Below are 13632 nucleotides of genomic sequence, written 5' to 3' on the forward strand. Positions count from 1 at the left end.
GAGCGCCGCACTTCCTTTGGCCTAGCCAAGCGCCACCACTACGAATCTTGTCCTCAGGAAGAAGGCCCAGCTCCAGCAGAAACTCAGCTGAGAGACTCTGCGACGGGCTTTCTCGACACGAAGACTGGGGCTCAGCCGTCTGCCATCGCATTGTCCGATACGCTTCTTTCGAGCTTTGCAATCATGTCTACCAATGCAGAACCGGCAACGGCCGTGGCTGAACCACCACCTCAAACCATCGTCGCCGACGGCAACACCACGACCAACACCCAAAGGCCTGCTCAGCACGAACGGCCTTCGCTCACCGAAGCTCTCACGCTTCGTCGTAATCTGCTCAAGTCACTATGGATTGGAATGCGACAGCTTCCACGAGGTCGACGCATCATCCTCACAATTCGACTCGCCGTCTCTTTTGCCCAGATCATTGCCTTCATCCCTGTGTTGGCACTTCCCGGCTCACGTCGTGTCTCACCTTCACACGAGACGGGCAGAGTCTGCGATCCGGACAGCCTCTTCAACTATCTCGTGGTACATATCATTCGTCTTGCCCTCGACATCCCCGTCGAACTCTACCTCGGTCTCAGTCCGCATCGCACGCGACGAGGTCGTCGAGCTAGCCCCGAAGCAAGAGCCATTGCCGAACGCGACCGACCCCTTGGCTCAGAATACCTTGATATGAAAGTTGGCAAGATCAGCACGTTGCTCGGCATTGCCTCGCTCGTCATCTTCGTCGTGGGCAACGCCATCGTCTACAGCTCGACCGAATGCTCGCACAAGCCGGCGGAGGCAGTTGCGCTCTTTTGGACCGCACTGGCTTCGCTCATTGTGGTGTATATCTTCATCTTCGAGATTGCAGTGTTGGCGTTCCTGATCGTATGCGCACTACCGTTGTTGATCATGGTGATGCGCGCGTTGGGACTGACGCATCGTTTGCCGCAGAGGGAGTTGCATCCGGAGACGGGAAAGATCGATCAGATGGAGGTGGATAAGCGAGTCAAGTTGGTCTACTACACGCCTGCGGAAGAGGAGGATGCGGTAGACGGGGTGATCACCGAGCAGACGGCTGGCGCTGATCAGCAGAATGTCGAGGAATGTGAGGAGACCGCGCAGCAGCAGGGTGAATCGAGACCGAGCCGACCCGCAATGGATTCGAGGCAGTCGACGCAGCAATCAACCCAGGCCACATCACGGACCATCTGGGGCAACGTAAGTCGCCTAACTCGATTGTTGATAGCGCGTCGTCGATCCGAGACCTCTGCTACTCGTCTCAGCGGCGGTCTCAAGCCCGTCACGCCAGCGAACCACACAGTCACCTCACCCACCAGCACACCGCAGACAGAGACAGGCGCAACCGCAAGCACTTCACCCAACCTCACCGCCAGCCGTCGTGGCAAGAAGCTCAAATACCCACTTCATCCGCTGCCTGCTCACCGTGCCACCTGCCCGATCTGTCTCTGCGACTTCGAAGAGCCTTCGCCGGACGAGGAGCCAGAACCGGAGCCGTTGCGGCTGCTCGAGTGCGGACACGTGATGCACCGGGGGTGTGTCGATCAGTGGCTGACTACTGTTTCTGGACGATGTCCGGTGTGCCAGAAGGCGGTGATTCCGGAGATGGAGAAGGCTGGGGAGCAGCAGGCGGTGACGGTGCAAGATGCGGGTAGGGAAGGCGTTGCGCAGCCAGAGGTGATGGAAGAGCAGACAGGAAGCGGCGAGGCTGCACCGGCGGCGGAGGCGCCAGTGGATGGTCCGGCAGTTCAAGAAGCAAGTGGCGCCGGAGCATCGGTACCGGCTCGGGATGCGGCGGAAGTAAGCGTCGATGGAGAAGCGCACGAACTGCAGCCTCTTCCGTCTAGCGCGTCTACCGCTGCGCAGCTGACCCCCGTGAATCATGTATCACCGCCCTAACCTCGCAACCACAATCTCAGCAAGGAGGATGAAATGCTTAAGAAATTGCGATTTGCGAATGTGCTGAATGATAACAGGACGATAGTGATGAAAAATGCCTTTGATGTTGTGATATGCAGAGAATGACAATAGAAAAGAGCGGAGAAGATAATTGTTGTTTTGCTGTGCTATGATTCGTCGTCGGCGAGGGACCAGTTGTGAACGATGGGTTTGGAGGATATAGCGTTGGTGAGGGATTGGTAGGTGGATTGTTCGAGGGTTAGGGGGGGAGGTTGTTTTGTGGTGGTGGGGGGAAGACGTTTTGATTTTTTGGAGGAGGAGGAGGAGGAAGAAGGGGGAGCACGTTTTGCTGCTGCTGAGTAGGTGAGTTTGGTTGTCGAAGGAGGAGGTGATGTTGAGGTTGGGGTGAGAGTGGAGGAGGAGGAGGAGGGGGACCAGATGTCGAGAAGTTTGGGAAGGGTGGTTGTGGTGGAGGATCGGGTGGAAGTGATCGAGAGGTTGAGAGTGTGCACTGGTGTGACGTTTATCCCTTCCGATGTGTCGATTTTGGCTGGAAGGCTGGTTAACAATCCACTAACGCCACTTTTCTCCCCACTAGCAGCGCCGGAGTCGACCGAGATGAGCTTGGACCGAAAATCGTCCACAATCCCCCTCAACACCACCGCATCGTACGCCGGTGTAGGCAGCACAGAGTTGTGCTTCCGAAGCCGTCTCGCATCGACAGAACCGGGAGTCACCGTTCCAGCATCACCCCCATCGGATAGCGAGTTGCGTGAGGATGATGCGTATGGAGCATGTGATGGATCGGTCAGCAACGGCGTTCGTTCCGATGGGGATGAGTTGCGTCGGGTGGGAAAGCAGCATGGAAAGATGGTGGAGAGGAATCGTTCCATGGTCATGTCCGGAGTGGCCGGGAGGGTGATGCGCAACGGTGCGATCTTATAGGCTGGCAGGAAGCGACGAGAGGGATGCTACGGATGCGACGGCTCGGCGAAGTGGAGACCCGAGATGATCTTGGTGTACAGGTATGACGGTGGGATGATGACCAGAAGGTTGACGATGGCTGCAAAAGAGGAAAAGGCTCAAATGGAAATGCAAGAGTGTCGGTACCGTGGCAGCAGCAGCAGCGGTCACTGCTGCTGGAAATTCAATCTCCGCGATTTATGACTCTTCTGCCGACATCCGCCCCGCTCCTTTTTGGGCAGCTGAATGCAGACAAACTCCACTCTCGAATTCGCAGAACGCCGTGTGCTGCCGGTGGTACTTTGCATTCAACATGTTTGCCAGTTCGGCTCAGGAGACCATTCGCATTCTCGAATCAACCAGTGTTGGCCTGCTCGCAGTGGTCTATCGTTCCGCCACTCGGCGGTTCTTGAATATATGCAAGAATCTGCCCTGAGATGGAAACAGCAAAGCCAGATTGATGCAGACCGCGAGATCAGTCCGCGAAGTTCATAACGAAACATGACTAATGTACAACCTCGTCGTGCCTTTGTCCATCTGGTCGGCAATGTGACCGCTTCGCTCTCTCCTCTACGCAGCAACGTCAGCCTCACCCGTCTGTGGAACCACAACCTCCGCCCTACCCAACTTCTTATCCCTCGTCTCAAACTCGATGAACCTAGCCTGTTCGATCTTGCTCTTCTTGATGTCCAACGGCCAGAGCAGCACACAGCTCGCCAACGACAATGCCAACAAGAAGTAGAACGGTGTCGAGGCGTTGCCCGTATCGTCCGCGATGGCCTGCGTCACGAAGGGACCGATGAAAGCCGAAGTTTTGCCGATGATGGAGAAGAGCGAGAAGAAGAGGAATTCGGATCCCTTGGGTGTGACTTCCGCAATCATGGTCTGCGAGACAGCGTACCAGGGGCACACGAACAGGCCGTAGTATGCCTGGTAGACGTACACCTCCCATTCGTGATGAAACCCAAATCGCTGCGTAAAGATTCCGATGAAACCCCATCCCTCCAAAAGGATGGTGAAAAAGACGACCCAGCAGAACATGTAGAGCGTCGACAGCTGCCATCGCTTCTGGATCATCCAGAACACGTAGATGCCTACAGCCTGAGCTGCGATTCCGACGATCAGCAACAGGTTGAGCTCTGTGGTGCTGAAGCTGACCACCTGATTTTGGATGGTCGAAATGACCGTGACGGAGGTATTGAGTGCGTCGGAGAAGAGGAAGTAGAAGACGAGGTAGATGAGCGTCTGTTTGAGGCGACGCAGGTGTTTGGCTGCGAGGACGGCTTGTTTGACCGCCGCGGTGAGGTAGTTTGTGCCGGGAGGTAGGGGTTGGCCTGGACGACGCTTTTCCATGACGAACCAGGGGATGGCGCAGAGGACCCAGACGCCTGCGCTGAACGCTACAACGGCGGAGAGCGCAGTGGTGTTGGACTGCGTGTCTCGGTCGGCATGGATGCCGTAGAGCATGCCTTGGATGACGGCGAGCACAACAAGTTCTCCGACAGAGCAGACGGTGAAGGCAATGTTGGAGATCCGGTTGATGGACATGGTCTCTAGCAGGCTGTATTTGTCGGCTGTCATGCGGTCCTCCGCCATCGGTTGTTCCACGGCTGGTGTTGCGACCTTGTCGTCAACGTCCTTGGCTTGGTTCGTCGTCGAAACGTTTGCGTCGTCGACAAGTTTGTGACGCGCCTCGCGCATGTGTGGAAGGTCTCTTGCCAGCCCCGGGAAAGCAGCCGTCCAATAACTCAGGCAAAGCTGATACGTGATCAATCCAACCATGTAAAGCCCCGTTCCCACCTGCCACTGTTCCGGTCTTGTAACTCCCAGCCAAGCAAAGCTGACGGCAATAGCAACGACCGTGCACACAATCAAGATGTACGGCCTGTTCTTGCCGTAATCAGCAAAGCTTCCAATCGCCAAGAACAGCACCGCCTGGATCGCAAACGAGATACCATTGCTCAGCAGCACGATGCTCTCCACCGTCCTCTCCTTGCCTGCAAACAGGAGCCGACAGTCGGGCTGTCCGTCATTGCCGCACTGTCCCGCGCCAAGGTTGGTCGCCTGCTGCGCCAGCAGATTCTGAAATTGAGAGGGGGCAAAGTTGAACGGACCCAGACCGGAGTTGCCGATGTAGTAGACGTAGAATGCCCAAAGCTCGTAGCGACCGGTGGTGAAGCGAGAGTCGGAAGAGGTGGGGTCTTGGCTGGTGGTGAGCAGAGCGGTTGCAAAGTTTTTGCTGCTGCTGGCGTCGCTCGCTGCGTCGGTGGAGATTTCGTCCGCGTCAGGTGGCGGTGCGGCCGCGGCGACGGCGGCGGCGGCAGGCTGTTGATGGTCCGCCATGGCTGTCCAAGAAGGGTGTGGTTATGGTGGAGAGGTCGAACCCGGGGTAAGTAGAAGGGGCAACAAGGACCCTAGGGATCATGCAGCGGGCGGCTTCTGCATCTGCATCACACAAGAACGACAGCAACTGAAAAGTTCTTGATTGGGGCATCGTGGCGGCAATGCAATTTTCAGGCACACAAGCCATGTGTCGCATGCTCGGGGCAACACCTCGCGCTCGCCGGAGGAGTTATCTCGTCGATCAAACGCCGCCTTCTCTATCACCTTGTCAAGAAACGGCGGCTCGGTACGGTAGCAGCGGCGAAATTTTGATTTGGCCAAGAGCAAAGTTAACCTACTCTTTGGCTGTCAGGCGTAACATCTCCCGATCTGACCGCATCGATTCCTGCTGTTAGATCCTGAAATTGTGGCGGTCGCGCAGAGTCGATGAACGCCGGTGCAAGACGCCGATAACCAATCCCAAGACTCGGTGATCCTCTGTCCAATTGGCAAGATTCTGCGTTCTACGCCCATACGAGTTCGACTGAGCTTCTTGGCCCACAAGACTTTGAATACTGTAGCCGGAGGAGCGAAATGCGGGAGCATAGAAGGCACAACTTGGCAGCACGCCTGAGAGTTCGGGGGAAAATGCGAGCTGCAGCCCGAATCTGTTTGCAATCCAACGCAGCCGAGGCCCGACGCGCTCTAAGTTTGATGCTTTCATGCTCGGTGACCTCGAACCGCCTCAACTCGTCGAAACCACCATCCCAGTCCAGTTTGTTTTGCTCTCCTCTCATCATCTAGATCTTGACGCTTCGTACGCGTAGGCCGACGATTGCTTTGAGCTCGCTCTGCATCGTGCAGTCCAACCTCGCCACTTTTGCTGGATCGGATCCAATTCTCTCATCCCTATCCGCGACCGCCTTAACCCTTACACAGCACCGTGGAACTGAACTGGAACCAAGAATCTGATACAGTTCATCTCATCCTCGAGGCCACTGCTTTTCTATCAACGCTCGGCTCGCTCGATTTCCAGTGCCTCATCGACCTCGCTCTTACTGTGTTCAACCGAGCCCCCACGGACATCATCGTGCGGAAACAGTAGGTCAAAGCCTTTTCAGAGATGGGTAAGTAGATTGAGATCGTCCACTTCCGCCGCTCGGCTCCATCATCTAAAATCACTGTACCTGTGCTGGAGGCAGTCGGATCTAGGGGTCTGTTCAGCAATCTCACTGGTCGCTAAGCGTCGACACATGACTCGAGACAGGATGCTACAGTATGTAGCCGGGCTTGAGCCGGCATGGCACAAGGGCGCAACGTGCTGTTTGGCCTCCGCTTCCGGCGCTCGCAGCGCAGTTGGTGCAGCGGCGCTTCGCGTGGCTCGCCGGTGGTAGGCTTGTATGATGGATCGGGTCGCCAAGGTAGGCAGCTTGATAGATGATGGCGTGTCTCTTCCAACGGATCGACATGATCATTCTTGCAGCTCGTTGTCGGTCCGGAGAATTGTGCTGGCTGGCGGCTTTCCGGCGCCCGCCGTTGATCGCCTTTGAGCCAAGCCATCGTGGAGGCTTGGCCTCGCTACGGCGACAGCTTTTTCGGCAGGGATTAGATTCGCCTCGCAGCCTCGGTCTGTCGGTTCCCTTGGATTTCAGGCTGCGACCAGCGCGCACTGCCTGCTAAGCAGTTAGTCTAGCTAGCTGACTGGTGGTCTGTCTGCCACTGGTCACCAGTCCGAATTAACCTTTGTGATGATTTTCCGGCCAGAGCGCGCGTACCAGCCCTCTCTGTCCCTCGTTTTCTGTGCCAGTTCGGCTTTTCGATGCACGCACACGCGCACGCACAGCAATTTGTGCAGGAAACGGTTTGGATTGGTCTCGCCTCTGCTGTTGCCCCTGATTTTGGCGCCAGGTTTGGTCTATGCGCGACCGGTTGGGGCGGAAAATAACACTGGCTTGCGCACCAACCCTCGATCGCCACGCTACCAAACGCACCTCACTGCCTCTCTGCTGCACAGCGCCACCAGCCAAAAGGAAAAAAGGGATCCGCAGCTTGGCGCTGCAGTGTGCTTCAGGTGCGCTTTCATGTCAATCTCAGCCTCGATCCCTACGCATCTCGCCCCCCGCACGCTTGCCTTGGCCTCGACCTCAACCTCGACCTTTCCGCCCTCTCGTGTACTTTCTCGGCCCCATCATCTTGATCAGTCCCCGGACGGCAAATTTCTGACTACATCTCTGCTCTTCACCTCTGCCTTCTCCTCGCTTAACAACCCTCGGCGGACGCTCCCTCCAACAACGTCTTCACAACGCCATCAGCATACACGTCTTCCTCCAGACAAGCTGTGCTCGCTGCTCTCTCCGACGTCGTCACCGTCAGCCCCAACCCTAGCAACGACGCCAGCTCCAACGCATTCCCGCGTCACGCTCGTCATCCTTCCTACGATCCCGAATCGTCCTACAGCGGCTTACAGCCTCTGCGCACCTCCGAGCCTCCCACTATGGTCCCAGCCAAGAGCCCCTTTGAAGACCGCAGCCTTCCACCGCTCCCGCCTTCAGAGCAGCCTGCAAAGTCATCTCACACAATGGCCAGCAAGTTCGCCAACGCCTTTCGCAGGCAGACTCCCGACGAAAAGGCAAAGGCAAAGCGTGCGAAGGACAAGCGCATGAACGACGAGATCAACAAGACCACCGCAAGGGCCAGCCGCATGGACATCATTGATCGTCTCGATCTCTCGGGCATCAATGGATCCAGCATGTTCCACCACGACTCGCCCTACGACGCATGCGCTCCCCACATGAACTCGGGCAAACGCGCTCCCGTCGGCGCTTTCGACCCCAACATTGACCCAATGACTGGTCTTCCACGCAACGTCGCAGGCGCAAAGAAGGGCGCCCGCGCCACCGCTTACGACAGCCCCGACAACGAGAAGGGTGCCATCCGCCCGGGCGTAAGTGCCAATGGCAGCCGTCGTCGCAGCGCCACCGCGCCACTCGTCCCTTCCCTCTCTATGCATGATCACGCTTCCGCCACAGAGCTTCCTCTGGACGAAGAGGTAGACGCAGACCGAGACGCCGAAGCCGAACGCGTCTGGCGAAGTCGCCAAGGCTACCACACCCAGCCGTCCAACGTCCCTGAGAGCCGCTACGACGTTTCGAATCCCAATGCAGACGTTTGGGGCGTCAGTGCAGAGCCGTGGCAGGATTTCGCCCAACCAAAGGCGCGCGTCCGTTCCCACCTCAGCCCCTACTCGACCAACCTTGGCGAACGCAGCGGCACCACCAGTGCAGCAAGCAGTGTCCTCGACATGGAAGCCATCATGACCGGCCAGAAGAAGTCCACCCGTGGCCAGGACGAGCTCGCAGCAGGCAGCGCCAGTCCCTTCCCGGAACCCAACTACGACGACAGGCTTTCCGCAGCTGGTACCTCGTCCGATGCACCCAAGCGCAACAAGAGCCTCATCAAGCGCATTCGCAGCATGCGCGAGAATCCCAACGTGCCTCCACCTGACGAAGGAGGTGTCGAGATGGGCTCGGTTCGCGACCGCCGTCGACGAGCAGCACAGCACAAACACTCGCCCAGCACTCCACCCCTCCGATCTGACTATGCCGCCGCTGCCGATGCCGCCGTCGGCGCCTCCGTCAACAGTGGCAGCTACGGCCGTCGAACCGGTCGAACGGCCGCCACTCCCAGCGAGAGGGACGTCCTCACACCACGAGCCAACCGCGATGACGACGCATCCTACTTTGATCGATCACAGGATTCTCGAACCGGTCGTTCTCCAGCCAAAGAAAGTGGCTTGACGAGAAACGGCAGTCTCTTTAACAAGTTGAGGCGCGGTGGAAAGTCTTCTCCCAAGGGCACCGAGCGTCAGACTGCTTACGCCTAACTCGCAATCCCGTCCGCTCTTTGGTTCCTCTGCTCTGTTTGGCGAAACTTGTTTCACATCCGCTAGCTGTATGACTCTCAAATCTCGGTCTTTCTTCTTTTTCGAATCATGGACTCTCTTTTGCATCTGACGCGTGTGCGTGTGTGTGCGCTGTGAGTGGTGGTCATTGATTTTGCATGCATGCTCAGACAAGGAGAAGGCGTTGCATGTTGGTAAAATCGTCCAACATTTGCGGTGTGGTAGAGTTGACAGGACAGAACCTTAGTGGAACCGGGGTTTGGTGTTGCTACGGCGTGGTGGGGGCATCGCTCTTGGGCGGAACCTCCACCTTGAGCAGATCCTTCCTCAGCTGTTCCCCAGACATCTCCGAATCGTGCACAGCTGCCTGCAGGGATTCCACTGCGACACCCTCGCTAGCCGGCGCACCTGTATCCGCACTTTCACCGAGCGAACCAGAGGCTGCGGTGGGGGATCTGCGTTCGTTCTCGACCGGCTGCTCGTCGGTCTCGGCTTCATCGTCACTGTCGTGACCATCAAGACCCAGACTGCGGGCTTTTCGAAACAGCTCGCCTTCTTCGCTCAGCTGTCCCTTGGCCAGGTTTTCGGTGGGTGAGCGTGGTGGATGAGGCTCGGGAGGGGGCTCTTCGCGCGCGGCGGAGAGGGGTTCCAGCTGGTCGGTCTGGATGCGCAGCCCGAGCATTGATTCGGACAGCGGCGCCGCTTCAGAGGGTGGAATTGCACCACCAGAGAAAGATGATCTTGCCTTGCGTTGGTGTGACGAGTCGTCCTCGGAGTCCTCGTCTGAATCCGCGATGGAGAATGCAGGCGAGCTCAACCCCGAAGCCACCTCCTGATCCGGTGTCGAGAGATGCGCTGATAGTCCTACTTCTCCTTGCGAGCTCTTCCTCACCGGTGCATCCTTCGCATAGATCCTCTCCAACCTGGCGCCTACCTCCTCCAACTCATCATGAACCATCAACACCTTCTCCAACAAATCCCCTTCCTCGACTCTCCCCGCTACCTCACCCAGCTTCTTCCGCAACTTCTCACCCTGCTTCTTGAGCTCCTCCACCACCTCCCCGCTCCCCTCTCCCTCCACCACTTCCTTCATCAACCCCACGCAGTCCCTCGCCCTTCCCACCAACGCCTCCACCTCCGCCCTCTCCCTCTCCTTCACCCTCCTCACTTCCCCCTCCCTCTCGATCTCCTCCTTCCTAACCCTCTCCTCGTTCTCCCTCACCGCCCTCGCCACCACACTTCGGTAGATCGGTGCAGCGACCTTCTGCTTCAACCCTTTCCTCTCCGCCCTCTGCTGCGCCGCCTCCGTGTTCCTCACGCAGCTCTGCAGGATCTCCTGACTCAACCTCGCGAAATCCGGATTGTTCGCAGGAATGTTCAGATCCAGACACCTCAAACTCCGGTTCATGCGCAATGACACCGCCAAGGCCATCACACCGGCGATGTCGATGGAAAAGTTCTCCGCAAGATCCAGATGGATCAAGCTCTTGGCTTCCGGCAAGAACTCCGCCAACGCAATCGCCGCTTCCGAAGACAGATTCGTGTCGTTGAGGAACAACCGCTTAAGTTGAGAGTTCAGCGCGAAAGCGGTGCGCAGCGTGGTGATGCCTTCGAGACCAGGTCCCGAACACGGATTGTGAGACATGTCCAGCGTCTCGAGCGTCGAGTTGTACTTAAGCGCTTCCGCCACCGCCACCAACCCGGGCATCTCGATATTGTTGTCGCTCAGGTTGAGGACGCGCAACGTCCGGTTCTTCTTGAGCACCTGAGCAAGGTACACGACACCACCGCGGATGTCGTTCGATTTCAGATCGAGCGTCAGCAGGTTGCCGACACGCGGTAGGTCGGCGAGGATCCGCCGCGCGCGCTTGGCTTGGTAGATGGCGACGGCCTCTTCTTCGCTCAGGTTGGGTGCCGAGTTGCGGCGGATGTCGAGTCGCTGTTGTGGGGTCAAGCTGAGATCGAGTTCAGCCGTCGGTCCGGCGATGCTCGTCTGCATGGCATCCTGAAGCTGCTCCGTGTGCGCGCCGTAGAACGTCGTCGGCCTTTGATCGCTCCCACCGTTGACATGGCCAGGCATCCTGCGAGAGGTGATACCGCCCCCCGGACTCGAGACGATGACAGGAACATCCGGCAAGCCAGGCGAGTAGCTGCGTTGACGACGTTCCGGTGTGGTCAATGCATCGCCCGCTCTCAACGCGCGCCCACTCCGATCCGACGCGTCAGCAGCCGCTGTACCGGATGCCGAGGCAGCAGCTGCAGCCGACTCAAAGTACGACTTTGCATCGCGTTCCTGCGTTCCTGCCGCTTGAGACTCGGACGCAAACACGCTATCCGGATAATCCTTGAGCATGATGGCGAGTGCCACCGATGCAAGCTGACCGATCTTGTTGCGACGGAGGGAAAGGTGTCGAATGTCCGAGAACCGCACCGCCTGGGATAGCATCTCGAGCGAAGCCGCCTTGAGGCCACAGTTCTCGAGACGCAGAGAGATGATCGCTGAGGTCGGCGGATCAGGGTCGTCCGAAACATCACGAAGCAGCGGGGCGGTTGGCATGAGCGGTTCTCCCAAATCGTCAAAGAACTCGTCGTCACTACCATCGTCCTCACCATCGCCGACAGTGTCATCAGCATCAGCACCTGTCTTGGCTTTCGACTGCCCTGCGCCGTTCGTGTCAGCTTTCGCATCGGAAGCTTGCGGCGTGCGTCCGTTTGTGACGGCCGATGGCGGCTTGGTGATGACCGCCAGAATATGCTCGAGCGAGAGACGATCGATCGAGTTTTCGGACAAATCTAGATAGCGCAGCGCACGCGCACGACGCATGAAGATGGCCACGTACTTCCAGCCGCGGAAGCGAATCTTGCGATTGCTCGCTATGCTGAGATTGGGCAGCGTGCCCGAGACAAGCAAAGCATGCAGGATTGACTTGACCGTGTCATCTGTGAGGGCGCAGTTCTCGAGGACGAGCTTGTTGAGACCAAAGTCGACGCTGAGCAGGTCCGCGATGGGCTCGACAGCGTGTCGGTCAAGCGGTACGAAGGAAAGGTCCATGGTCTTGAGCGCCGGCGGGGTCGCTTGAGCAGCTTCTTGGAAGACGAGCCGCATCTTTTTCAATGGATGCTCTTCGCGTGTTCGGCAGCATTCTCGGTACAGTGCTTCGAGTTGCTCAGGTGTCCATGGTTTTCCACGACGGGCCTTGAGCATGCGACGATGCTCCCGCTCGATGCGAAGACGGGTGAGGTCCTCGTCTTCAGGCGTTCCTGCGCCCACGATGGGGTATGTGACGGTCATGTGTGAGACTTGGAATTGCACTTTCTTGAGCGGTGCGGCCGAGGTTGTGGATGAGACGACGGTGCTTTTGACCATTGAAGATGTCGATCCATTGTCAGAGTCGTTCTGCTGCGAAGCGACGACGGTGGAGCCTGAGGAAGAAGCAGTGGTGCTGATGCTGACGCTGCTTCTGTTGACGTTCGAATTAAAGCTACTGATCGAGGAATGTGGTGCGGAACCGTTGCTGCTTGTTTGCTGGTCGTTGTTGAGAAAACCTCCGACGGTGGTGGCACTGGATCCACTCACATTGGCAGCAGCTCCGGCAGCCATACCACCAATCTTGCGGAACATGCCTCCGATGTAGGAAGCGGTGGCCTGTGCTGTTCCGCTTTGGGGCACTGGTACTTGGACATTGACGCCTTGCTGAGCGAGACGAGTGTTGATGTTCTGGAGAATATCTCTGCGGAAGGAAAATCCCTTTTGAGGAGGCGGAGCCGGCTTCAGGATACCTTTTGGCTTGGAGCCCAACTTGCGTTTGTAGATGGACCTTCGAACAGGACTGACGGCCGTGATCATGGACGACTCGAGTTCTGCTTTGGGTGAGGAAGGACCGGCGACGCCGAACTGGCGTTGCTGATCCGGAGCTGATGCTGAGCTTGCAGCATTTTGATCTGTAATGATGGGTAGCGGCTTGTCGGTAGTGTTCGAGAAGCTGGATGTGCTGGCGATAGGAGATGGTGCTGATGCGGAAAGAGCGGCTGGGTCGAATGTGCCGGGAATCACTGGACTCGGTGCAGGTTGCGCAGGCGACACGCTTTCGACGTCATCGCTCGAGGTCAGAGCAGCTTGCGAAAGCGGTACTGCGTCCAAAGCTGCCGGCTCGGTCTGCTGGTGTTGTGCAGATTCGTTTGCGTTCACGTCCTGAGTCGACGTGGACACGTCGGAAGCAGTGGATGGTTGATTGTCGTGTTCAGGAGCATTGCTTTCCGACATTCTGTAAACAGACAACTTCACGAACCGAGACGGAGCCCAGCAAGGCCAGTCTCAAGTCGAAGAGGTAGACCTTTAGCGAGCATCCGTCCCGTGTTTGTTGACGCAGGCTAGCAGGATAGCTGAATGACGGGTCGTGGCTGTGGCGTGCTGGGACCTCGCTCACAGCAGTAGGGCTAGATTAATTGCACTGCCTCCGAGGGATACCAAGATGATTGTCGTGGTGTTCGTTATCAATCTGAAAGGAGTGAGGAGGACGAGCGAAGGATGTGATGGAGGC

At 57.6% G+C, this 13632-nt stretch overlaps 6 protein-coding genes across 6 annotated transcripts; 3 read left to right on the forward strand and 3 right to left on the reverse strand.

Annotated features, from left to right (window-relative positions):
• Window positions 1-183: 183 nt before the first annotated feature.
• PHSY_005145 (zinc finger containing protein) lies at window positions 184-1905 on the forward strand (the record flags this gene model as incomplete). Its single annotated transcript, XM_012335756.1, has 1 exon — window positions 184-1905. One exon carries the CDS (start codon window positions 184-186, stop codon window positions 1903-1905), a length of 1722 nt encoding a protein of 573 aa, XP_012191146.1.
• A 438-nt stretch (window positions 1906-2343) lies between these two features.
• Window positions 2344-2850, forward strand: PHSY_005146 (hypothetical protein; the record flags this gene model as incomplete). The annotated part of the gene is made up of 1 exon (XM_012335757.1): window positions 2344-2850. One exon carries the CDS (start codon window positions 2344-2346, stop codon window positions 2848-2850), a length of 507 nt encoding a protein of 168 aa, XP_012191147.1.
• A 26-nt stretch (window positions 2851-2876) lies between these two features.
• PHSY_005147 (hypothetical protein) lies at window positions 2877-5211 on the reverse strand (the record flags this gene model as incomplete). The annotated part of the gene is made up of 2 exons (XM_012335758.1): window positions 2877-2968; window positions 3492-5211. 2 exons carry the CDS (start codon window positions 5209-5211, stop codon window positions 2877-2879), a joined length of 1812 nt encoding a protein of 603 aa, XP_012191148.1.
• A 391-nt stretch (window positions 5212-5602) lies between these two features.
• On the reverse strand, window positions 5603-5914 carry PHSY_005148 (hypothetical protein; the record flags this gene model as incomplete). Its single annotated transcript, XM_012335759.1, has 1 exon — window positions 5603-5914. The coding sequence occupies one exon, from the start codon at window positions 5912-5914 to the stop codon at window positions 5603-5605; it is 312 nt and encodes a 103-aa protein (XP_012191149.1).
• Window positions 5915-6490: 576 nt separating this feature from the next.
• PHSY_005149 (hypothetical protein) lies at window positions 6491-9073 on the forward strand (the record flags this gene model as incomplete). Its single annotated transcript, XM_012335760.1, has 3 exons — window positions 6491-6611; window positions 7099-7261; window positions 7522-9073. The coding sequence occupies 3 exons, from the start codon at window positions 6491-6493 to the stop codon at window positions 9071-9073; spliced, it is 1836 nt and encodes a 611-aa protein (XP_012191150.1).
• Window positions 9074-9359: 286 nt separating this feature from the next.
• On the reverse strand, window positions 9360-13355 carry PHSY_005150 (hypothetical protein; the record flags this gene model as incomplete). The annotated part of the gene is made up of 1 exon (XM_012335761.1): window positions 9360-13355. One exon carries the CDS (start codon window positions 13353-13355, stop codon window positions 9360-9362), a length of 3996 nt encoding a protein of 1331 aa, XP_012191151.1.
• Between the last annotated feature and the right edge of the window lie 277 nt (window positions 13356-13632).

This window comes from Pseudozyma hubeiensis (genome assembly GCF_000403515.1).
Source record: "Pseudozyma hubeiensis SY62 DNA, scaffold: PHS47, whole genome shotgun sequence".
Lineage (NCBI taxonomy): Eukaryota > Fungi > Basidiomycota > Ustilaginomycetes > Ustilaginales > Ustilaginaceae > Pseudozyma > Pseudozyma hubeiensis.